The sequence below is a fragment of the Petromyzon marinus genome, chromosome 12 (genome assembly GCF_048934315.1).
Source record: "Petromyzon marinus isolate PM22_M1 ecotype Great Lakes invasive population chromosome 12, UKy_Petmar_22M1.pri1.0, whole genome shotgun sequence".
Classification (NCBI taxonomy): Eukaryota; Metazoa; Chordata; class Hyperoartia; order Petromyzontiformes; family Petromyzontidae; genus Petromyzon; species Petromyzon marinus.
In genome coordinates, this window is record NC_133678.1 from 9,898,643 (window position 1) to 9,925,849 (window position 27,207).

General features: G+C 42.0%; 1 protein-coding gene across 2 annotated transcripts in view; it reads right to left on the minus strand.

The window, feature by feature from the left end:
* Nucleotides 1-2,016: 2,016 nt before the first annotated feature.
* Nucleotides 2,017-27,207, minus strand: part of LOC116941581 (myomesin-2-like) — a 117,632-nt gene continuing 92,441 nt past the window's right edge. Inside the window, exons 27-37 of one of the 2 annotated variants that reach the window (XM_032952773.2) lie at nucleotides 26,821-26,880; nucleotides 26,624-26,691; nucleotides 25,555-25,665; nucleotides 24,932-25,019; nucleotides 24,669-24,707; nucleotides 22,640-22,745; nucleotides 21,349-21,512; nucleotides 19,253-19,289; nucleotides 18,977-18,999; nucleotides 17,715-17,770; nucleotides 14,927-17,200 (exon numbers count right to left, since the gene is read on the minus strand). In XM_032952773.2, the coding sequence (XP_032808664.1) occupies nucleotides 16,754-17,200; nucleotides 17,715-17,770; nucleotides 18,977-18,999; nucleotides 19,253-19,289; nucleotides 21,349-21,512; nucleotides 22,640-22,745; nucleotides 24,669-24,707; nucleotides 24,932-25,019; nucleotides 25,555-25,665; nucleotides 26,624-26,691; nucleotides 26,821-26,880 (1,199 nt within the window). In that variant the 3' untranslated portion in view covers nucleotides 14,927-16,753. Of the gene's footprint in view, nucleotides 2,109-14,926; nucleotides 17,201-17,714; nucleotides 17,771-18,976; nucleotides 19,000-19,252; nucleotides 19,290-21,348; nucleotides 21,513-22,639; nucleotides 22,746-24,668; nucleotides 24,708-24,931; nucleotides 25,020-25,554; nucleotides 25,666-26,623; nucleotides 26,692-26,820; nucleotides 26,881-27,207 lie in introns of those variants that run through there. The other variant, XM_076066602.1, reaches the window with a different exon arrangement.

Consider the following 27,207-nt stretch of genomic DNA (forward strand, 5'->3'; position numbering starts at 1 on the left):
GGGCTACAAGACCATTGCCAAGTAGCTTGGTGAGAAGGTGACAATATGCTCTTTGGTTCTATTCGGTAAAGTCACGTAGGTAAAAAATAAAACCTACGTGACTTTACCGAATAGAACCAAAGAGTATGATCCTTGCAGTCACGAAAGCTTCAAATCTAGAAGATGACAACAGTTGGTGCGATTATACGCAAATGGAAGAAACACAAAAGAACTGTCAGTCTCCCTCGGCCTGGGGCTCCATGCAAGATCTCACCTCGTGGAGTGCACTGATCATGAGAACGGTCAGGAATCAGCCCAGAACTACACGGGATGATCTTATCAATGATCTACAGGCAGCTGGGACCATAGTCACCAAGAAAACAATTGGTACCACACTACGCCGTGAAGGACTGAAATCCTGCAGCGCCCGCAAGGTCCCCCTGCTCAAGAAAGCACATATACATGCCCGTCTGAAGTTTGCCAATGAACATCTGAATGATTCAAAGGACAATTGTGTGAAAGTGTTGTGGTGAGATGAGACCAAAATGGAGCTTTTTTGCATCAACTCAACTTGCCGTGTTTGGAGGAGGAATGCTGCCTATGACCCCAAGAACACCATCCCCACCGTCAAACATGGAGGTGGAAACATGCTTTGGGGTTTTTTTTCTGCTAAGGGGACAGGACAACTTCACCGCATCAAAGGGACGATGGACGGGGCCATGTACCGTCAAATCTTGGGTGAGAACCTTCCCTCAGCCAGGGCATTGAAAATGGGTTGTGGATGGGTATTCTAGCATGACAATGACCCAAAACACACGGCCAAGGCAACAAAGGAGTGGCTCAAGAAGAAGCACATTAAGGTCCTGGAGTGGCCTAGCCAGTCTCCAAACCTTAATCCCATAGAAAATCTGTGGAGGGAGCTGAAGGTTCGAGTTGCCAAACGTCAGCCTCAAAACCTTAATGACTTGGAGAAGATCTGCAAAGAGGAGTGGGACAAAATCCCTCCTGAGATGTGTGCAAACCTGGTGGCCAACTACAAGAAACGTCTGACCTCTGTGATTGCCAAGAAGGGTTTTGCCACAAATTGCTGAGTCATGTTTTGCAGAGGGGTCAAATACTTATTTCCCTCATTAAAATGCAAATCAATTTATAACATTTTTGACGTGCGTTTTTCTGGATTTTGTTGTTGTTATTCTGTCTCTCATTGTTCAAATGAACCTACCATTAAAATTATAGACTGATAATTTCTTTGTCAGTGGGCAAACGTACAAAATCAGCAGTGGATCAATTACTTTTTTCCCTCACTGTATTTGCCATGTGGCTGGTGTGCATACCAGTGTCGAGACGTTACAGATGCGTTGTTTTGGGTGTTTATTGAACAGACCAACACACACAGAGTTTCCTCGAAACTATATCCCCGTGTCGCGCGAATCCTTGTATTCATTTCTGACTGTTCCTTCCACTCTTACGCTCCCCCCCACTCAGATAAGCGGTTGGTGGTCCCATTGGCTCATCCGCACATCCCTCGTGCCATGCATACGCCCAGGCTTGTTCAATATTGGCGATGGCCAGACTGGTATCCCCGATGATTGTTATCAGTGTGTGTGTACTCGGCACGCATTCGTTTTCAATCATGCTATAGGTGTCTGACAGTATAGCTTATTCCATTATCAAAATCTCGCATTGACAAAATCTGGCAGGCAATAGAAATGAGACACCAAAGGACCAATCTCATTATCTCACCCAAAGGACTTTTCCAAACTACTTTACAGAAGGTGCCTTTGATTTGTTTAGGAAGGCGTGTAACCTTATACAAGTAAATTCAGTGCCGGTTCGGCGCACGGGAAGGGTTCAAGAAAACATCGCAGCTGTCAGTAATGAGCACAATAACTGCAAGTATTTTTTTACCCTAAGACAATGTGATTCTCTAACATGTGCAACTGAATAACAGCTGAAATGCAAGATTGTTATGTTCCAACTCAAATGGAATACCACTGTGCTTTGTCTGCATGAATGCTCTCAGTGTGTTTAAAATGAGCACACAATGTGAATTCAAAAGTAAAAATGACAAACCTTTCCTTCCATGATTGTAACGACATCTGGAAAACCTCCAACCACCCTGACACGATCTGCATATACAAACAAAGGTAACAATTAAGACAAAGTGCAATTATGAAATAATCATAGCAGCAGTAAAAACACTACAGGTACTCCTCTACTTACGAACATTCGACTTACGAACTTTCAGAGACACGGACAAATCTGTCTGAATGTCCAGTTGCCTGTTCGGACCGAGAAGCGTAAGTTCAACCACCGCCTAATAGATGGCGGTGGTGGCATCTACATCTGCAGAACATGAAGAGCCAGTGACATCTACAGGACATTATACAACGTTTAAAGCAGACCTCTGGAACCTAACTCGTTCGTAAGTAGCGGAGTCCCTGTAGTAATGTAAGTGCCTATAAGGCCAGCACAGCCCAGACGTTTTGCCCATCCCCTATACAGAATGTTGAGGTACACACTACACTAGCCTCATATTTATGGCTGAGTAGACATATGAGATGCCCAGGCCATACTTATATTCCAATTATTACCACTTGTGTTGTGCATAGCCAGGAATTGAACTCGAGTTACTGAGGGTGTAGTGCAGCATGCTAATCATTATGCATATATATAAATCCGCTAAAATATATATAACAGTATATACATACACTGGGTCTGATTAAGTGTCATGGAGGCCCAGGGATGTTATAGTTATGGGGCCCCACTTTGTCTATTAAATTTCTTCCCTCTACCGTTTTACCCCCACCCATACCCGAAGCCAAAAACTCCGTTATTATTTACTTCGATTATTTCAGTTTTAAGTTTGAAATGTGATATATACGAATTGTGAAACTAAATCGAAGTTTCGACTTAAAGCTTTCGTGACTGCAGGAATTCATATCCTTTGGGTCTTTCAGTAAAGTCACGTGGATAGGTTCAAAGAAAATAATAAAAACTACGACGTCTCGATCACAACACAAGCGGTCATCATCCTGATGAAAGACCCATCGGTATATAGCTGTTAGAAATAAACATGATGCTATGGAATTAAATACCATATTACATTTTGGATTCGTCATAGTGCTGCAGTATTTCCTTTCAACCATTGTAAAGCTGCGTATAAATATACATTTTGGGGGGGACCTCAACATCTGAGGCTGCAGTGTGTAATGCCCCTGCATTAATTTACCTATACATGCCCGTCTGAAGTTTGCCAATGAACATCTGAATGATTCAGAGGACAACTGGGTGAAAGTGTTGTGGTCAGATGAGACCAAATTGGAGCTCTTTGGCATCAACTCAACTCGACGTGTTTGGAGGAGGAGGAATGCTGCCTATGACCTCAAGAACACCATCCCCACCGTCAAACATGGAGGTGGAAACATTATGCTTTGGGGGTGTTTTTCTGCTATGGGGACAGGACAACTTCACCGCATCAAAGGGACGATGGACGGGGCCATGTACCGTCAAATCTTGGGTGAGAACCTCCTTCCCTCACCCAGGGCATTGAAAATAGTTCGTGGATGGGTATTCCAGCATGACAATGACCCAAAACACACGGCCAAGGCAATAAAGGAGTGGCTCAAGAAGAAGCACATTAAGGTTCTGGAGTGGCCTAGCCAGTCTCCAGACCTTAATCCCATAGAAAATCTGTGGAGGAAGCTGAAGGTTCGAGTTGCCAAGAAGCGTCGTACCTCTGTGATTGCCAACATGGATTTTGCCACCAAGTACTAAGTCATGTCTTGCAGAGAAGTCAAATACTTATTTCCCTCGTAAAAATGCAAATCAATTTATAACATTTTTGACATGCGTTTTTCTGTTTTTGTTGTTGTTGTTATTCTGTCTGTCACTCTTCAAATAAACCTACCATTAAAATTATAGACTGATCATTTCTTTGTCAGTGGGCAAACGTACAAAATCAGCAGGGGATCAAATACTTTTTTTCCCTCACTGTATTAGCCATGTGGCTGGTGTGCATACCAGTGTCGAGACGTTACAGATGCGTTGTTTTGGGTGTTTATTGAACAGACCAACACACACAGAGTTTCCTCGAAACTATATCCCCGTGTCGCGCGAATCCTCGTATTCATTTAAGACTGTTCCTTCCACTCTTACGCTCCCCTCACTCAGATAAGCGGTTGGCGGTCCTATTGGCTCATCCGCACATCCCTCGTGCCATGCATACGCCCAGGCTTGTTCAATATTGGCGATGGTCAGACTGGTATCCCCGATGATTGTTATCAGTGTGTGTACTCAGCACGCATTCGTCAAGGAGAGACTGGTGGTTCAGGCAGTAACCCACTAACTTTTATGCATGTGTACCGGGATGAATTATGAAATTTAATTTGGGAAGCGTTTTGGCAACAACCCTCCACAAAATTACCAAAAATTACCCTTGCCATTTACTGGCTAGAATATAATTTGACGATATGTGCACTTGTACTTTTTAGAATAATAATCGAGACCCTATAAACAAACCCACATTATTATATTGCTCCAAAACCCCAAAAAACTTGGAACGTTCCCATTTATATTTTCATAATGATATCATTAGGACGACCCCAAAAAAAACATTTTTTGAAATTTCTATAAAGGAAATATTTCTGCAGTCTGCAGTATCACAAACTTAATCCAATAATCGAGATATACTGTTGGCAAGTTGACAATGTACAGTAACAAAATAGGCTGACCATATCTGGCCTGGCCAGATGCCTTGTTGGCACCGAGTGTGAGAGTGAAAATTGCCAGAATATATTTACAGCTCACCAGTTTACCTGGTTCTTAAAGCACTTTGATTTTCGTGACAATAAGTACAAAACGTTTAATACTACAGCATACACTAACTTAAAAATGACGTGTAGAAATTATAATGTAAGTATTTATTCATTGCCAATATTACAATGGCTACAATATATTTCCGTACCACTTAAGATGATAAAAAATATCCATTACCTGGCGGCAATCATGACATTAACATTGTTGAAGTATTAAGGGCGTTTTGGGTCATGCCTCACATTAGCTTTACCCTGGCATGCCCTTGTGCAGTATTAAAAGTGGAGAGGCATGAAGGGAATGTGCTGAGGGTTCATGTTGTAAACTGGCAACAACCTCTTCTCAACGGAGTACATTTTAGTAATTCAAGAGTGTGCTTATGAATTAGGATTGCCAGTACATCAGCTTTACTGTTTACTGGCTCCGGTTGAGACCCTCAGCTCCAGCTTGACCCTCAGCTCCAGCTTGACTCCAGCAAGGCCCTGCCCTAGTTCCAGAACCACTCCTGGAGTAGCTGCACACTGCTGTACCAGGTCCAGCTACTTTACCTGACTCAGCCTCCTGAGGCACAATCGATCCCGACCCTGACGCCTGTATATTTTGAGTTTGTGCTGTCTCTCTCCCTGTGGTCGCATGGATTTGTCTCCGGCTCCACTGGGTTTTCCTTCCACATTGAGAAACTTGTTTTTAGAGTATTTGGCCGCTATACATTTCCACATAAGCCACTTGTATAATTTGTGGGCAGGTCGCTTCTGAAAAAGAGCTATATAGCTTCTTGGGCGTATTTTTTTTTGTCAGGAATTTTTTTTCTTCTCTACAATTATGAGTCCAATCAGGTTAATGTGTGTGTTTCAATGATATCATGGCATGCTCTGTAAATCTCTGAAACCATACAGCATGCTCTATGATATCACAGCATGTTCTGTGACGTAGCGTGGTCTATTGCAGCGCACTCGATTCTCTGTCGATTCTCTGTGATGATACATTGCGGTCGGTTCTGTCACGTCAGTGTGCTGTGTTCTCTGTGATATCATGTCACTTGCACTGTGGTCTGTGACATCACAGAGTGCTTAATTCTCAGTGAAATGGTACTCCCATGTGTAAAAAAAATACTTACATTTTTACGTGGGGGGACAGATATGTGAAGGAAAATTGTCTGATGATTTATTTTGTTACTTATACTGTATTGTTGTGGTACGCATTCATGAACAATATCGTGTATGCTCATACTGTGCGAAAATAAACCTTCCTTACTACTCTGAGACCGTCTGGCAAAAAAAACATTAGCAAGCTGCAGCGTGTGCAACATTTTTTGGCACATGTGATCGGTACTGCAAGATCTGACCATGCCCGTTCAGTGCTCACTGAGCTGCACATGGTTTTGGTTGCCGAACAAAAACATTATACGGTCGCACTAATTACACAAAAAGTGCTTGCCAAAAATGAATCACAATACCTTGCTGACTTCGTCGAGAAGCATAAACCATCAAACAAACTTCGGTCATCCTCGTGGAGGCTTGAACAAAGATGGTCACAGCATGGCATGCTTTCAGATGCACTTCTGCGGCAGTCTGGAACGATCTTCCTTCAGATATTGGGAAGCCACTGGAGCTATGAACTTTTAAATATAGATTGAAAACTAATTTCTTTAAAACTGCTTATTTTATATAGTTTATTGTCCGTCCACCAGACCTCCGACTAGCACGGATGGCGAAGTACAGTGCAAAATAATTCCAACATACATGCCTATTTTGATTTTGCGGGTTCTTCTTCATGAGCAGTCTCAAGCAAGCACTCCCCAGTGACGAATCATAAAAATCATGTTACAGCGTCAGCTGTTGACAGCAACAAGCTGTTGCGAACTGAGACTGCTTAAACAGTGATATCTACACAAAGGGGCAATGTTGCTTGATGCACATGCCATTGTGACTTAATTGCACATTGTTAAATGCCCCTAATAGGAATTTTGTGCAATGTGGATATATGTTTTCAGCCATGCAGGCTACGTGAATAACAATGTGGATATAGAAAATGTCAGCTCTGCAGCCTGCATATGAATCGTAATTTCTATTTTGGTCAACGATTGAAAAAAAAGAAACGTCAACTGTTTTCGGCACCTCTCGTCATTTTGAAAGGGTAAAATTAACAGCACAATATGAGGTATTAATGCAAAATGTGTTTAAGGCAACGATTAATCCTATCTTATATTGCACGGACTATGATGTAGTCTCATGCTCCCTAGTGATAAATAACTTATCAGCAGGAACAGCTACACTGCCAAAATTGGCCACATGTTGCTTCATCAGGCCAATCTGTCCAATGAATCAGCAAATTACAAGAGCTTTTCAAAGCCGTTTGGTTGTTAGTTTCAAGGGGATCTCTAGGCATTTTCAATAAGCTTCCAGCTGTCTTGAGTGATGTAATTGCTGGTAAGTTGAAAATTGCTCCACTTCAATGGCTTTTTGAAATGCTGAGTGTATTTGCAAAATGGCAGAAGTTGAAAATTATGACACTGATGATCATGGTAGGAAATGTCTCTGATGCTACCTGGAATTTGATATGCACCTCTATGGTGGTGCATATTTCATTCGTAAATGTATTTAATTATATGTGTACGGTTGTATTATTATTTATTGAAAATAGTTTCCAGCGTCTACAAAAAACTGGCACAGCAATGATTGCTCTATAAGCTACCTATTACACCATTTGGCATCATGGGTTGCTGCTGAAGTTGACCAAAATGATCAGATGCAGTTCCACTCTACACCTAACTGACGCGATGCTGTTCGGTACTGCGTGCGCTTGTCCACGTGGAAATAAGTGAGGTTTTGGGAGTTTCAAATGTGTCATCTGAACAAAGAAATATAAGCTCCACACCAGTTCATGCTCCAAGCTAGTGCCACTGGAAGCATGCACATTTTTTTTCATAGATTCAACCCCAGACAATGTAGAATAAAATGGGACTAATAATCTTTATTTATCCTAGAGAAATCCGATGAGCTATGAAGCTCTTTTTCACAGATATACAGTTCGGTTATGACTAACGTGGCACTTTAACTTCACCAAAATGGCTATAAGCAATGCTCGAATGCATGCTAAATTAAAGTTTAAAAGTCTGCCGAAAATCCAAACTCTGCAGATACAAAAGGAATTTGCCTGATTTATGTGGAGTGCATCAATATATATCCAACCGCTCGCACCCCTACTGAATTTTTCTCTCGCAAAATATTAGACGGTCCAGCAACGGCTCTGGTTGACTTGGTATGGAATGACCCAAAGCTCAAAGAGAAGCCAAAACGATTGTATATGAGGTTGGACAGGACAAGTCGCAAGAAGGGATGATGACCGATGATCAAGAGTAATAACGGTGTCAGCCAGAGAATGGAACACGTCCGAGAGGTAGATCCACCGAAGGGATGGAGCGATTAAATCATCTCACGTACAGGGTCGTGACAGATGGCGGTGGATGTGAAGGCAGTGGATTGACCATGATTGATGATGATACTGTACTCAACACAGTCAATATCACAGTATTGGAGCATGTTGAAAAGACGTCAAACCTCGGAGCCGGGTCGAGTGTTTGTCAGTACCGGATTTGGCCACGGGATGGCATCAGCTTGTGCTCGTGGGCTCCAGAGCAACAGGATGACAACTCGAACCTGGGCGCGCTGCTAAACAAATGTTCTGCCGGTTAGCACCGCAATTAGGTGCTTAGTGAGTGCTGGCGCACTGTTAACCAATTCTCAGACAAGGGCAAATGCATGGCTTATATCACTTAGTTTGTAAATCACAATGGGAATCTCTCAGTTGCTCTACCGAAGCTACAATGTGTGCATGTGTGTTTATGGTCGAAATGAACGATTGCTTATCGTTGTTTGTTGAACTTATTTCACACCGTACGTAGCCAACCGTGGTCACCAGAGGTTCGGAGGAATGCCAACAAACTAAACAGAAAAGCAGTTGTACAGAAATTAATTTTCAATTTAGATTTAGAGAGTGCATAGCTCCAGTGGCTTCCTAACATCGGACGGGCGTTCCAGAATGGCATCTGAAAGCACCACGGACGCAGTGACTCTTTTCGTTCGATGGTGTGATGCAACAGCGAGGATGACCGGAGTTCGCGCGATGATTTCTGCTCCTTGACGAGATCAGCGACGTGTTGTGGTTGATTTGCGGCAGGCGCTTTGTGCGTAATGAGTGCGACACTTGTAATGTATTCGTTCGGCAATCGGAAGCCAACGCTGCTCAGCGAGTACCGGGCGGACAGGGTCGGGATCTTGCAGTAGCCGTCACGGACACGTGCCAAATTATGCTGCAGCTTGTTCACTGTGTTCAAGTGTCCTCCCGCGTCTGTGTGTGCTGGTGCCCTACAGGATGGGCCCGATGGGGTGTTGAGGGATATCAAGTGTCACAAAAGTGAGCAGCGTGTTCACGCACTCACAAAAAATACGTCCAGTGGTACAAACAAGTAAAACAAAAAACAAAAAAAGCGGCCGGGGAAATTACTCAGCGAAACAACATTGATTGCAAATTTTGATTTAAAGCTTTGGTGACTGCACGGATTCATATTCTTGGTTCTTTCGGTAAAGTCACGTAGAAAGGAAACAATAAAATAATAAATATATAAAACAATACAATTATCACGGCGTTTCGACTGCAACACAAGCAATCATCATCAGGTGTGAAAACCACAGCAAGAAAATTTGAAAAAAAAATATTGCTGTGGTTTTCACACCTGATGATGATTGCTGGTGTTGCAGTCGAAACGTCGTGAGAATTTTATTGTTTTATATTTTTATTATTTTGTTTCCCTTCTACGTGACTTTACCGAAAGAACCAAGAACATTGATTGTGCATGAATTTAGTTATATAACAGCAGAGCTATGAACGGGGGAAATCTATCAAATGTAAATATTGTTTGCATCTTTAAATGCGTGATTGTAAACAAGCTGCTGTGTCCAAGGGTGGTCCAGATGTATTGTGAGCCCCAATTAACCCCTCTTTCTTTTCCTTTGCATATAATGAAATGAGAGTCACAAGAACCCCCCAATTTAATTATCTTAAATGGAGCCACCCCTACTGGACATCCGTGAACAAGAGCCTCGTAGCTCATTGGATTTCCCCAGTGGAAATAAAGTCCAATTCTGATTGGTAGCCAACCGATTAGAGTCTCGGTGGGCTTCATATTCTTTGGTTATTTCGGTAAAGTCACGTAAATAAATAAAAAAGTGAATAAAAAGAATAAATTAAAATAATAAACAAAAAAAGACGAATGTAGACCCTAGCCTGGTTCTTAATCGGAGTGAGCGTATTGGCAGTCTATGATGTAGACTGTATTTAAGCTGGTGAGCGTATTGGCAGTCTATGATGTAGACTGTAGCAATGGTTATTAACCTGAGTGAGCGTACTGGGAGTATATAATGTATACTGTAGCCTGGTTTTTAAGCTGGTGAGCGTATTGGCAGTCTATGATGTAGACTGCAGCAATGGTTATTAACCTGAGTGAGCGTACTGGCAGCATATAATGTATACTGTAGCCTGGTTTTTAAGCTGGTGAGCGTATTGGCAGTCTATGATGTAGACTGCAGCAATGGTTATTAACCTGAGTGAGCGTACTGGCAGTCTATAATGTAGACTTATTATTGGTTTCTTTCAGGTGGGCTCCTTGCAAGTAAGAGGCTGGCGCGCCCTCTCGTGGCCACGCGGCGCCACTCGCAGCTATTGGCCACCTTGATCACCCCGTGATCCTGATGACGGTGCCCCGGGGTACCAAATAACAGAAACTGGCCGAGGCAATTAAATATGTTATTTCTGGGACACTATATTTTTTTCCCAGGGGTGTTACTTAACTCCGCGACTGGGGTTACCAATCAATCGGACATCGGTGGTGCCACACTCCGCGATGTCGAAACAGCCAAGCGCAGCATTACAAAAAAAAATTCCTTTATCGAAAAATGCATCTTTGCATCGTTGAGTTACAGCTCGTCGAGATGAGTCGATTGTCGCATCGCTGACCACCAACAGGACTAAAAACGACGGCGTCACGGGCACTGTGCGAGAGCCGGGGTTACGAAGGTACCCCGGGGGTTGAAGGGAGAGAGAAGGGCGTCGTTTGACAGAGCCACGCTGGTGCCCGTAAGCGTCGTGGTTGTCGCAATGGAGCCCAGGGATGAGCAAGCAAACCTCGCGGCTTCGTGAGCCGCATGCGGCGCCTTTTTAAGGACTGCTTCGTGATGCGCCGCTTATGAAGGAGCACCGCCTCGTATTCGCATTGCATTGCGCCTCGTCTTGTTGTTTTGGTTTGCTTTCGCAACGCGCGGCTCTCTTGCTATAAACTATGAACATTTATTTGTTTAATTTGACCAGGTAAAGGCCGCTGAGTGCATGTCTTTTTTTTTTGTCAGAAGCGACCTCGCTAGAAATGACAGCCCAACGTAGTGGTTTGGGGCAGTCCATAAATGACGTCACGCGATTTTGGACGATGTTTGACCCCCCCCCTTCGTCACCAGTGGCACAAAAAGTCAGACCCCCCCTCAAATGACGTCACAAAGCTCTGCCCCCCCCCCAAATATATAAAGCATGCTTCAAATCGCTTTAAACTATTGCCATTGTAGTGCGTATTTAATGTGGCGCTGCACTCTGATGTTGTAGAAGAAAACATTTATTAAAAAGTCTATGTAATTAAGTAGAACGTGGTTGTCTATATTTATTTAAAGTTGCGCATTTTGATGTGACGTCACATTTCTCAAACCCCCCCTCGTCACACATCATCACAAATGTCTGATCCCCCCCCCCCGCCCCCCTAGGTGCGTGACATCATTTATGGACGACCCCTTTGTCGTGTGGATGTCTATCAGCCAAATACTCTCAACGCGTGATGCTCATTCTTTAAATGTGGAGGCCAAAACCGGAGGACCCGGACAAATAACAAAATCCACGCGACCACGAGGAGAGAGAGAGAGAGACGCAAACTCCCAAGTATACAGGAGTCAGGGTCGGGGATAAAACCTCCTGTATACCCGGCGAAGTTGTTAACATCTAGCCACGTTTTACTAATTGGCAACGAGCAACCCGCGCGCCCTTCTGGACGTGGCCATCCGTCCGCTCCTCTCCCTTGTATTGCTGTACATTGCAATGTCTCGACTTGTCACTTTGTGTATATATGTGTTTCTACTATCCCTCTCTGTCCCCTATATGACCTCTCCCACTCCCTCGATATTGGGCTCCTCACCTCAACTGTGTCTCACCGCAATTTCTCTCCCCGCGTCTCAACATTTCACCCTTGCGCTATCTCTCACTCTGGATTTGTTTGCGGCTCCTCAGGGGTTTTCCCCCTCCACATTTAGTCATCGGGAATTTGCGTTTAGAGTATGTGGCTGTTGTAAGTGTCCACACGATGATAAGCCACTTCACTGAGCTATCACTTGTGATAGCCAGGTGGCTTCTGAAAAACAAAAACGGCTACATATCTCGGTTGGGGTCTTGGTAAAATGTAAAAGTTTTAGTTTATTCTCACATGGCCATTACCGGTCTCAAGCTCTCTCGCATCTCCCCTTTCTCCCCTCGTTCCCCTATTCCACGTTCATCTCTCTCTCTCTCTGTCATGACTTAAAGCTTTCGTGACTGCAGTAATTCATACTCTTTACGTCTTTCGGTAAAGCCACGTAGATTGTTAAAAGAAAATAACAAAAAAAACTACGACGTTTCGATCGCAACTCTCTTTTGTATTTATCCTCTCTGTTTCCCTCCCGTATCTTCCTCTGTGATCTCTCTCCTCTTCCTCCTCCTAATCCCTTCCTCGCCTCCATCTCTCACCACTGCTCCCGTTTGCTTTGCAATACACGGCCGGGGTGGAGGGTGGCGGTGGTGGGGGGGGGGGGTGCGTCGTGACGTCAACGCGTACGAGCACGGCCGGACGCTATGGGATGCGGGTGACGTCATCACGCAGTTATGTGATTTGACGCCACCACGCTCGGGGCATTCGACCGTCCCCGAGTCAGCCAGCAAAACTTTTTTTTTGCATCTAATATGTAGGCAGATATATGTCTCACTCATGTATCCTTTAACCGCATAATTAACGCATTTCTCATACATCTCAACTGTAGAATATGTTATAAATGGCCCTAAAAAAACACGCAAATATTAAAACACATTTTTTTTGCATAGTAAAATAATTGTATTTTTTCTTTTGCTATACAGCCAGATAATGTAACAAATCGATAACCTTAAACACCCAGTCGTTCATACAAGTTGAAGGCAGTCTATTACTATAGTAATGGAGCAAGTGCAGAATCACTGAACCGGAACAGATAGCTTGAAAGCATTTAGCGTTGGAGCCCTTGAAAGTGCGGGGCCCGTAGCTACTACATTTGCTACCTTTGCGACGAGGATCATCCGGCAGTGGCAGTCAGGCGCACTTGGATCAGCGCTGGTTGAAACTGCCAGATGGCCCGCACAATTAACACAGTTGGCTACGTACGATGGGAAAGAAGTTCAACGTACATTGTATATGTAAGCAAAGCATCTTGTTTTTTTTATATATCGGTCATCGTATTGTGTTGGGTTTTTTTTTCGCGCGACCTTGCAACTCGGTGGTTCTCGTGTCTAGCTCAGCTCCGTAGCCCCGCGTGTGAAGTTGCAGCCCGGTTTGCCGTTGACATCTCGAGAGATCATTGAGGCTCAACTTGACCGTTATCCCGGGTCCTACATGCCAAGATGAATCTCAGGGCACTTTAGAACTTGATAAAGCTCGAGTTCAAGATATATATATTTGAATACGAACAATTTACAAACACACTTTATAAATGCAACCTGTGGAAAGTTGAAAACATGACATTTCACCAGAAAAATGTAACGAGCAAGGCTTTATTCACACGTTTCACTTACAGAAAATCGTCAAACTACACTCCTAATAAGACTGAAATTAATTTAAATAAGCTTGATAAAGATTCATCATTTTCAGTAAATTTCCCAATATGAATTTTTTTTCAACATCGTGAAATTTAGAAAGTAAGGAAGTAGATTTTCTAGATAAAAATTCCACCACGAAAAAAAGGCTCAGAACCGGATTGACTTTGCCTGTACGCAGAGCCGTCCCTAAGGGCGGGAGAATTGGAGCGACTGCCCCGGGCCCCACGATTTGGGGGGCCCTGTGCTTCGACGTGACGGTGTCAGATGTAAAACTTCCGGTTTAGTTTGAAGGCATCGAGGAGCCCACACGGTGTGATCTGCCACACGTCCCGCATGGAGGATGATCTTTTGAGCATAAATTTAACATGTTCTATAAAGCATGACATTTTGAACATATGTTTAAAAGAAAACTCGACAAATCAATAACACTTCCTTCAAAATAAATCGTATATATAATAGGCAATGTTTCTGACAATGCTTCTTCACATAACATAGGCTAGAGATCTAAATAATATTTTATCAGTAGCATTTTCTATGATATAAAGTGCTGTATCCAATTGTTATCAACTCTACATCTCTGGCTTATGTGCTGTGCCAAAAGGGTCATATCCCAAACCTCACCTATTATATATGCTTTCTTTTTAAGGCAGCGTTAGTGACGAATGCGTTGACTTTATTTAATTTGTGCTTGTGCACCACTGCCAAATAAGTTCTCATTTTATTGTAGTATTTCTGTGTGGAGGCATGGGAGATCATATCGAGAAGTATATGGCCACTCATGAGCTTGCCCCCCCCTGTCAGAAAACAGGGGTGTTTAGCTGCCTCCTTTGTTCCCACATCCATCATCATGAGCCACAGATATTTTATTTATCACCTTTATGCGACTGATAAAATAAAGAAAAGAATATTAACATACATGTTAATTTTGATTCATATGTTTTTTTCTGACTGTATGTGAACGAAAAGACACAAATTCACCCGTTTTCTCATTGAAAATAGGTACATTTCAAAATATCACTGTCCTGGTCACAAAAGCAAAGTTTGTGGGGAATAATAGCCAATTTCTGTACTTTTGAGGCATAAGCAATTACTACCCAAGAAGAAAAACACAAAAAAAATAATTACCACAATCTGCATTTACCACCATTCGAACCACTGTGAGATCATCATCATCATCCGACAATATTTTACTTCTTTGTTATCATCGCCACCATCTTTTCCATTTACATCATCTTATCATTCTTATTAACGTTAAAACTATCATCGATATCACCCTCATCATCACTATTATTTCCATCACCATCTTCAACATCATCATCATCTTGTCCTCACATGACTGTAAATAACACGAATCTGTTATTTCGGTGAGTGATTGGAGTGGTGGGTGGAGCCACAGATGGCTTTACATTCTCCTGAGCACTCCCCTGGCTGCTGATAAACTGTGAGACTTTTGCAGAATGGGGCTCCACCTATTCAACATGGCAAACTGTGCCAAAACCCATACGTGAATTAGGCAGAACGAAGTTCGCAGGAATTTCCGCACAACATGAATTCTGCAAATGTGCGTAAATCAATTTCTACACGGATCAGGGCAATGTTTTTTTGTCAATATATCAATCTAACCCTTCATCGTCAAATAAACTCATGTTCTCAGGTTTGTAAAATAATAGTATACCAATTAAATATTTATTAACTTCTCGCCCTCGATGACACCCCTTCATCCTGTTTTCATTATCTGCTAATTAACAGATGTGTTCGAAAAATCAATGCTATCTCATTATCATACACATGAAGAGGAATGGTAGATGTCAAAGAGGCGTGTTCAAGGGCTGCACTTGAGAAATGACAGCACTGATTATGGTGATGGGGAATTTCAGGTCATGTCGGTAAGACAGTTCAAAACTTTTGAAATTAGCATGAAATACTTGACCAAGTTGCAAGTGAATGGTTTAGAATGGTAACACCTGCAAAGATCTAGGATGATGGAAGAGACAAATAATTAAATGCTAAAACCATTGAAATAAATACCTGGCTGGCATAACCCTCGGTACAAAAGGGATATGAATGGATATGTTTTCTGGGTGTATATCACCCTGTTTGCTTGCCTGCCTCCCTAATCATTACCGAACACACACCAAGGTCTAGGACCAGGGTTTTTGTCTATTGAGGGAAGTGATATCTACCTTCATTTCCATAGAACACCAGGCAGTTCAAGTTTAGAACACACTCTGATTTGACATCTCAGGGTATTTAGGTTTCATTGCTTATAGCCACTAAGTTAAAGACTACGATTACATCTACTGAGGAAATAAAAATAAGTCCACACTGTATTAACTTCAACTAACACTATTAAACAACAGTCCTGTCACATACTTGCACAATACAAATGCCAGAAAGAGCCCTGTTCCAATACACATCACAAATTGACTCACAAATGGTATGACGCTGCAATGTCTTTATAGCACCCAGCAAGGATTCGTTATTTGAACGGTATAAATAGGTGTTTGTGTCCATATTGTTACTGTCAATTATATGTTTATTAACATTCACCAACTGGTAAAGTACACATTTCATTATGGTTTTTGAATGTTGAGGAACTTAGTCCTTGACCAAAATATGTATTGCCCACCTTACACAGGTGTGGTGTGCCTATACAATTAGCCAAGCAAACAATGCGGCTCTTTCAAAATGCGGCTTTTTTAAAAAATGCAACATAGACTGATAACATTCTTTTGGGACCTTCAGAAGCAGAAAATGCCATCACCTGCCTCTTACTGCTTTGCTGTACGCTCGCAATGTTTACCATAATGTGTCTGAGAATCTGTGCTTGGTTTATATTCCTATCCTAATTTGCAGTTGTTCTCCTGCCTGATTAAAACGACGGTCTTGCTTGCAGCTGCCAAGCTGTGCACTTTCGTTGATTCTTTGTGAAATGTGTGCATATTTGAAAAAGAAAAAAAAAGGAACAGGGTTCCTCTCTCTACGTGCTATGTGCGCGCGCGCCGGCTTGTGCGCGCAGGGGACAATGCCACCCGCTGGGCAGCCTCTCTCACTTCTTGTGCGCGGGCGCCTTGACGCTGCTGGGCGGCGCCTTGACGCTGCTGGGCGGCGCCTTGACGCTGCTGGGCGGCGCCTTCGCGCTGCTGGGCGGTGACTTGGCGCTGCCGGGCGGCGACTTGGCGCTGCCGGGCGGCGACTTGGCGCTGCTGGGCGGCGCCTGGACGCTACCGGGTGCCGCTTTGACGCTGGGTGGCGGCTGGTCATGATTGTAAACGCTGACAGTGAAATGGCAGCTCTCGGAGCCGTACTTGTTCTTCACGAAGATGGTGTATTTCCCCGAGTCAATCATGGCGATGTTCCGCACGATTATGGAGGCGTATTGACCGCTCTCCAGCGTGACGGACAGATGGTCGTCGATTGGCAGCTCCCGGTCGTTCTTTAGCCACGACACCTCGGGCGTTGGGTCTCCAGCAACGTTGCACGTTAGGTTCAGCGTCTATGCAACAGCAGCACACAATTGGGGTTCAATGCGGCAGCAGGTTCTATATTAATTTAGTTTTCAATCATGCTATAGGTAGGTGTCTGACAGTATAGCTTATTCCATTATCAAAATCTCGCGTTGACAACATCTGGCAGGCAATAGAAATGAGACACCAAAGGACCAATCTCATTATCTCACCCAAAGGACTTTTCCAAACTACTTTACAGAAGGTGCCTTTGATTTGTTTAGGAAGGCGTGTAACCTTATACAAGTAAATTCAGTGCCGGTTCGGCGCACGGGAAGGGTTCAAGAAAACATCGCAGCTGTCAGTAATGCGCACAATAACTGCAAGTATTTTTTTTACCCTAATACAATGTGATTCTCTAATATGTGCAACTGGATAACAGCTGAAATGCAAGATTTTTATGTTCCAACTCAAATGGAATACCACTGTGCTTTGTCTGCATGAATGCTATAAGTGTGTTTAAAATGAGCACACAATGTGAACTCAAAAGTAAAAATGACAAACCTTTCCTTCCATGATTGTAACGACATCTGGCAAACCTCCAACCACCCTGGCACGATCTGCATATACAAAGGTAACAATTAAGACAAAGTGCAATTATGAAATAATCATAGCAGCAGTAAAAACACTACAGGTACTCCTCTACTTACGAACATTCGACTTACGAACTTTCAGAGACAGGGACAAATCTGTCTGAATGTCCAGTTGCCTGTTCGGACCGAGAAGCGTAAGTTCAACCACCGCGTAATAGATGGCGGTGGTGGCATCTACATCTGCAGAACATGAAGAGCCAGTGGCATCTACATCTACAGGACATTATACAACGTTTAAAGCAGACCTCTGGAACCTAACTCGTTCGTAAGTAGCGGAGTCCCTGTAGTCATGTAAGTGCCTATAAGGCCAGCACAGTCCAGACGTTTTGCCCATCCCCTATACAGAATGTTGAAGTACACACTACACTAGCCTCATATTTATGGCTGAGTAGACATGTGAGATGCCCAGGCCAGACTTATATACCAATTATTACCACTTGTGTTGTGCATAGCCAGGAATTGAACTCGAGTTACTGAGGGTGTAGTGCAGCGTGCTAATCATTATGCACATATATAAATCCGCTAAAACATATGACAGTATATACTTACACTGGGTCTGATTAAGTGTCACGGAGGCCCAGGGATGTTATAGTTATGGGGCCCCACTTTGTCTATTAAATTTCTTCCCTCTACCGTTTTACCCCCATCCATACCCGAAGCCAAAAACTCCGTTATTATTTACTTCGATTATTTCAGTTTTAAGTTTGAAATGTGATATATACGAATTGTTAAACTAAATCGAAGTTTCGACTTAAAGCTTTCGTGACTGCAGGAATTCATATCCTTTGGGTCTTTCAGTAAAGTCACGTGGATAGGTTCAAAGAAAATAATAAAAACTACGACGTCTCGATCGCAACACAAGCGGTCATCATCCTGATGAAAGACCCAAAGAATATAAATCGAAGTCAAAACTAGTTTAATATCGGTATATAGCTGTTAGAAATAAACATGATGCTATGGAATTAAATACCATATTACATTTTGGATTCGTCATAGTGCTGCAGTATTTCCTTTTAACCATTGTAAAGCTGCGTATAAATATACATTTTGGGGGGGACCTCAACATCTGAGGCTGCAGTGCGTAATGCCCCTGCATTAATTTGGGCTTGCACACACAGACAGGCAAACGTGTGTGTGTGTGAATGGGCAGTTGTTGTAACGTGCTAATCTTACGTGTCTCTGCGAAGGCAGCCTCCCTAGAAAGATCAACACATGAGACATTTATTCGTGTATACATTTAAACATATGTCAAGCGTGTATTGCATACAGGAAAGAAACAGATAGGATTCCAATGCCAACATTGGGTGAGTATGTTAGTTGGAAAATGATGTTTCTAGTTTTTATGGTGACTTGTTTTACTTAATATCGTAACGAGTCTATTTTAATATAGCATTCAATGCATGCATAAACAAACACGCAGTGCCCGTTTTGGGCCTCGGATATACATACTTGAGTGCTTGATATAAACGCATGACTTCATCAAATACTGAAAGAGAATTAAACAAGGCAAACGTTAATGTGAATCTTAGAAAATGTTATTTTCCAAATGCTCTCCCTTACCTCTTTGTTTATGCCTTAAATAATTGCCCTGGGTATACTCTCATGTTTTCGAACTGTGTTACTGCAGCAATTATTTCCTTTCGCTCAGAAAACTTCTTGTAAATGACCTTTGTTTTGCCCATTATTTATCTTTAGCCTTCTTTAAGTTTCGTAGCTCTATTCTATTGGATTTTAAAAATTACGTGTTGTTAATAAGCATGAAATAATTCTTGACTTAAAGCTTTCGTTACTGAAGGAATTCATACTCTTTGGGTCTTTCGGTAAAGTCACGTAGATAGGTTCAAATTAATACAAATAAATATAAAATAAACAAAAGACTACAACGTTCCGATCACAACACAAGCGATCGAACGAGGGGGAAAGCTGCTGACTACAGACGAGCAGTCTGACTGCAGATGACGATCGCTTGTGTGGTGATCGAAATGTCGTAGTCTTTTGTTTATTTGTTATTTATTTTTATTAATTTGAACCTATCTACGTGACTTTACCGAAAGGCCCAAAAGAATATGAGCATTACATAGTGATGATTTCTTCCAATTACGTTTTTGTGTTTTTCAATCTACGATTACAATAGTTTGATGACATCTTGCTTTTCAAAACCCTGTACCCCACATACACAGGCAAACATTCATAACTTTATTTGCCCCATCATGCTGCAGGAGAGGCAACACATTCCACTTAATAAGCACAGGTGGATTGAGTAACTGGAATGCAATAGCAGAATCTTCATCAGAACTTTCTCCCCCGGATTGTTATAAGAATCTTCTGAGGATAAATCGCCGGGTGGGTGTCCAGCACTGGCAAGGAGACACGCGTTTGCCTTCGGAACAATTAAGCCACCTGCATGTGTCAAATGAAACTGGAACAATGAAGAACATATGCATAGGCGTGGATTCTGTTATGCTTTCCAAAATGCATTTGTCCTCAAATGGTATTTAATGAGCAAATAATAACTTTGCGTTCCAAACTATAGAACAAGATGACGTCACATGGTGTATGACGTGTGACACCGCAAGATAATCTCAATCGTAATGATGTCATGGGAAGGTGACCCTCGTCCATTCAGCACTTGTTTTTTTATCGCTATGTTTTTGGCAACCCTTTGATCAGCTTGTCTGCTTTTCTGCAGAGTAAGTCCCTAAGGGGGAACACAACTTCAAAACTTAATTTATATTGAAGCATCTTCACAGCAGTTACCATAAAGGCCTAAAGCATCAATGCTCTACATTTTTTTGTTGTAAAACCTTAAAAGTGAAGGAAAGATGGATCACCTACTGAAAAAAACTGGCGCAGAGCACGAGCAACCAACGAGTATACGTTCGTACTGCACACTCAAGGGTCACCTTTCGTGAAAGCCACAAATAAGCGGTACCTTCATATTCTTAGCTCTTTCGGTAAAGTCACGTTGAAGGGAAACAATAAAATAATAAAATATATATAAAACAATAAAAAAAATTCTCACGACGTTTCGACCATAACACAAACGGTCGTCATCAGGTGTGTCGGTTTGCATAAATTTATTTATTTTTAAACGGTGTATTTATTTATTTATAAAAAAACGTCAGCGCCACGCACAGCGATTTGGCAGTTTATTTAGAAGGACTAGTCCATCTATGTTCTGAAAAGAGGAGGGGGGAGACGAAAAATTAATGTATGCCGTCTGAAAGCCACTGTAAGCGTGAACAATCAATTAAGACCTGAAATGGTTTATCAAATCTTTCCAATGATTGCTAAGCCAGAATCCATCTTCTCGGTTGAAATTGTCTCTGTGCTTGTATATGTTTAAAAATAAATAAATTTATGCAAACCGACACACCTGATGACGACCGTTTGTGTTATGGTCGAAGCGTCGTGATAATTTTTTTTATTGTTTTTTATATATATTTAATTATTTTAATGTTTCCCTTCAACGTGACTTTACCGAAAGAGCTAAGAATATGAATTACTGCAGTCACGAAAGCTTTAAATCAAAATTTAAGCGGTACCTTCTCCAGAGAAGTCCACAGCAAACTTGTGGGCCTCCTTTCCATCGTGTAGCTCCAACACGTACTTTCCTTTGTCCTTCTCCGTCGGTGCGATCAAATGCATCCACAACATTTCTCCGCTCACGCCAATGATGGTCTTCTCTGTTGAAGACAGCTTCGTTTCCCTGCAAGTCATAGCATGTGCGGGGGGGCTCTTGAGACATTGATGATGATCGCAATGCATCGCAGTGTACATTAAGAGGCCAGTGTCCTTCTTTATTTAATTTTACGTTACGGTATTCCCAAATTTTTACGCAAATTCGTATGATAAACTTCAGTCTTGATTTGAAGCTTTCGCGACTGCAGGAATCCATACTCTTTGGTTCTTTCGGTAAAGTCACGTAGGTATCAAATCAAATAAATCACGACGTTTCGGGCGCAACACAAGCGTCCATCATCAGGTGGGAAAGCTTTCCCACCTGATGATGGACGCGATTTATTTGATTTGATACCTACGTGACTTTACCAAAAGAACCAAAGAGTATAAACTTCAGTGTCAAATTGCTACATTAACAGCGTTTACAAATCAATAACTTTGCCTTAATGGCTAGGTTCTGGTAAGGTCACGTTGCCTTCAGAATGACTAACAACACTCTTACCTACATTGAATGAAACGATAGAATATGTGTGTTCTTTCAGTCATACCATGAATAACCATTCACAAAAAAACATTAATACAGCTTAGTGATGTCACAGCAAACATGGTAAGTTGAAATGTAAAAAAATCAATCCTGCATTTGGGATTTTTTTTTTAGCAAAGGAAGATGTTTTAAAAATGTAATGCATTGTCATTATATTGATCTGGAAGGCCATGGCATCTAGCGTCGTCCCAAACCACCTGCCACCACTGGCAGCGGCTTCAACAAGAGGTTGTGTAAATTTGCTCCGTAAATTTCGATAGGTTGTCATCAATTGCCAGGAAGAGGGGTGAGGAGGAGGGGGGAATGCATATCGTAGAGCAGTGGTGGTATTTAAGGTGGAGAGAAATGGTCTGGGGAACTGTTGCAGATACTACCATTGAGATTTGTTTAAATTTTGCTCTTGGCACACGATGGTCCGCGAAAAAATATCGTTGGTTTCGTGGTCTCGCAGGTCCAGAAAGGTTGGGAACCACCACGGCTGAGGATAGACGGGGTGCCCTGTGGGTCGCTGACAGTGATAGGAAGAAATTGTCTCTTTACAGCAAGTGTGCTGATGATCATTTATCAATACATGAAATGATAACTTTCTTATTTGTGGTTGCGTTTTTTACTTTTGGTACCAGGTGACTTTGAGGTCCTCGCAGTAATACACCACGGATGAATGAATCTTCACGCCCTGGGCCGTGGCTTCAAACTGCAGCGGTGTGGCCGAGAGCGCTGGCCAGACACGCACGCCACGCAGAGTCACACCACAAAGAGTAGCACACCATAAAGAGTCACACCACAAAGAGTAGCACACCATAAAGAGTCACACCACAAAGAGTAGCACACCATAAAGAGTCACGCCACAAAGAGTAGCACACCATAAAGAGTCACACCACAAAGAGTAGCACACCATAAAGAGTCACACCACAAAGAGTAGCACACCATAAAGAGTCACACCACAAAGAGTAGCACACCATAAAGAGTCACGCCACAAAGAGTAGCACACCATAAAGAGTCACACCACACGGAGTCACACACCACAAAGAGTCGCACACCACGCAGAGTCACACACCATAAAGAGTCACGCCACAAAGAGTTGCACACCACAAAGAGTAGCACACCATAAAGAGTCACACGCCATGCAGAGTCACACACCACAAAGAGTCACACCATGCAGAGTCGCACACCACAAAGAGTAGCACACCATAAAGAGTCACACCACGCAGAGTCACACACCACGCGGAGTCACACACCATAAAGAGTCACACCATAAAGAGTCACACCATAAAGAGTCACACACCATAAAGAGTCACGCCACAAAGAGTAGCACACCATAAAGAGTCACGCCACAAAGAGTAGCACACCATAAAGAGTCACACCACGCGGAGTCACACACCACAAAGAGTCGCACACCACGCGGAGTCGCACACCACGCGGAATCACACGCCACGCAGAGTCGCACACCACAAAGAGTAGCACACCATAAAGAGTCACGCCACAAAGAGTCACACACCACGCAGAGTCACACACCACGCAGAGTCACACACCACAAAGAGTAACACCACGCAGAGTCGCAGTGAGTAAAACCAACTCCTTACAGTCCTCGTTGATATGCAATAAAAACTACTAAGATCTCACCAAGTCATATTGCAATGCATACAGATAGAGGAAGGACTAAATACATTTTCTTTGGTTCTTTTGGTAAAGTCACGTAGAATGAGAATAAAATAAGAAATTGATAAAATAAAATAACACAATAATATTCTCACGACGTTTCGGCCATAACACTCCAGCGCTGTCCTACCAGACAGTCTCGTCCCTGCACCTGATGAAGGCTGCTTGTGTTGTGGCCGAAACGTCGTGAGAATATTATTGTGTTATTTTATTTTATCAATTTCTTATTTTATTCTCATTCTACGTGACTTTACCGAAAGAACCAAAGAAGATGAATCCTTGCAGTCACGAAAGCTTTAAATCGAAATTTAAAGACTAAATACATTATTTTTCAAATCGAATAAACTATTGTTTTTTTCTCTTCACAATTATATAAGCACAGCACCATGTAGAATCACAGAACGGATCTTAACAGACACCACAGTATGTACGATTTTTAGTACTGCGACTTAAATTTTGCAAATAAGTCTTTGTTTCCTCAGACTAAACAGCACGCCTTCACATCTTTCAAAGCATGAATCACTTATTATCAATAATCTGATGAATATACCTAAATTATAGCCTTCATCACGATATGAAAATGCATTAAGTGACAACCAAATGCACATGTCTGTTTTGTACAGTCATTAGTGACAGGGAAAAACCATAAATTCCCCACGTTTGACAAAATGATTTAGTGTTGAGTGGTTGACCGGAATTCGAACCCATGAGCTCATTGTGTTGGCTCAGTATTCCTACACAAGTATTGGTCCCCAGAGTCAGCCAAGTGTCCTCGTGTGGTTGTCACACCAGATTTATGCAAATCACAAAGGTTAACTATGTTAAGACTGCAATTTTGACATCCAATGCATATAGCTCATGTGTGTGTATTGCACATACTTTTTTTACCGAGATACCTTATTAATAAAACAAATTAAATCAATATTACAAATTAGATTATATGAATAAAAATTCCATGGGTGTAAAGTTGTGTGTACTTACCACTCATCTTGCACATCTGGCACATCAGGTCTTCAAGTTCTAAATGTGTAGCGAGTGGGAGTGGAGCATAAATGCAGTGCAATTGTTATATTAGACAAAGGAATGTTGCTAGCAAACGCAAGTGTGTTCACTGTGTGTGATTTTACAAGTGGCGTTTTAATGGGGCATACATGAGTGTAGTGTGCATATCAACCAACTGCATGGCAAGTGTGAGTGTAAATTAAGAGCATGCGAGTGTAAAAAATATGGTAAATTATTCTTACCTTTACCAGCAATATCCAAAACACTTGCATCAGTCCCTCTCTCATCTTTCACCTCCACCTTATATAACCCCATGTCCTTTTTGGTACACTTTATGAAGAGGACAGAATGGAGAATTGTTATACTACACAAACTTAGTACAGAGGATAATGCAATTCCCCAAAAGTATACTATTTTACATCACGAAAATAGTAACTTTGCAAAATATGCCCTTAGAAATAATGATGACATACAAATAAAATAAATAATCTAGCAATCCAAAATAAAATTGAAGCTTCTGTGAATGGGACACAGTCTTTGGGAATTAAAGTCTACATTTAATAAATTTGTTGTGTTATTCACAATTGGTGCTTGGACATTTCGAAATTAATGTATGGAGGAAGTGAATTTTGAACAAGCATAGTTTTTATACGCATACCGACCACCAGATGGTAGTCTTAAGCTATATTAAGCTATGATATTAGTGACCTATGAAAATAACCTCAAATATTGTAAAAAAAAAAAGAGTGCAAGTACACTCACCGATAGTGCATTTTACTTGAAAGCGATGCATACCTTCATCTGCACTCACAGGTTGTAATTTAAGACTCACGTAACGTCTAGTGAGCCGCGGATCAACACTAACCTCTTGGATGAGCAGTGAGCCGTGCCCGTCTTTGAATTCGGTGTGAGCACCGGCTAGAATACTGCTGTCCTTGAACCACAAAACAGTCGTCTCCTTCTTGAAGTTGGCAATCTATACAGACGCACGCAGGGCCACGATGAATACACGAGAATACACACTGACAACAAACACTCCCTTCCCAGCAGCATGTTATTAATTGGTAAGGTCGTAGTGCTGCCCTGCAATATTTCCCCTCAAGCCACTGCAAATCGAAGGGCCTTCCCCCACGGGGATTGGGCCTACTCTTCCATTCTGGTCAGATGTCTTGTCAGATGGGGGAGTACAGTGACGTACACACCCACCTGTCAATCGACTGTGGTGTAGCTGGATGTAGGATTAGGTCCTTCACGTATATATGTACAGCGTTATCGGATGCAATTAGCATGAACGACTCGATATACAAGGAAATTATTATTATTACTACCCTTTTACACTATGGGATGGGCAGAGGGGGTGGGGGTTAAGAAAGTTGCCTGAATGCTAATCAAATATAAGCGGCAACCTCTAAATTGCCAATCCAGTGTGCTAACCGTTACTCCGTGGCTGTGTTCTAATTCCAAAGGCATTGGCGAATATTTATGTTGTGGTGGCGCAGTAGTTAGCGCACTGTGCTAAGTCATATTGCCAGTGATGTATAATATCAGTGGTGATATCTAAAACATTCTTGTGATCTAACTCCCCCCACTAACAAAAAACCAAAAGACATTTTTGTCATGGAATGTGCAGACCTTTACCCAGCAGAGGAGTGGTAATGGCTGAGAAGCAGTATTTGCTTTATTTACATCCTTTAGTGACAATCAGATTAATTTAAGAAATTTCACATCAGTTAAAAACATATGCAGTTTCACTGATTGCACACAAAGTTCAAAGATAATGGCTGATGTATCATAGCCTTATGTAGTAGTGTGAGTTTACAACCATTTGTGTAATCACTTTCTGCAGTATAACGCTAATTCCAATGTAATATTAAAAAGCAGTGCCTTTTTAATGACATATCACATAGGTATTACTTTATATCCAGGTCACTTACTTGGAAATTTAAATGTACTTGGCAATCTTTGCTCACGTTCCAGCTCAGATATTCAATAAAGTGAGGACCTGTGGTGATGGGAAGATATTTACACATGTACGTATTCGCTTCACGATTGTACAACTTTAGTTTGACTCCAAGTGTTCTGTGTGGTCTCCAAATATAATGAACAAATTGTTAACATCTCGCGACCTCACCTTGCTTTCTCAGCCACTCCTTCCTCTGCGATTCAGCCGCTTCCAGCAATTTCTTGAAAACTGTGATGATTAAAGGTACACGCATCTTTAGTCTGCATTAACATTTCAATTACCAAGTTCACAGCAAAATTATGAACGAGAGTTTAATTAAAAATACATGTTTTTAGATAATTACAAAATGGTAAAGGTGCTTAAACTTGATACTGAAAGATACCTAAATGTGTGTTATTCTGCTATTGTATGCATGGTATGTGTACACATTCGTCAATAAATATTGATTATATGATGCAACGATCAAATTAGCAAGCGTTACAATCTTTTTTTTAATCTTCTTTGGTTCTTTCGGCAAGGTCACGTAGAATGAGAATAAAATAATAAAATAGCACA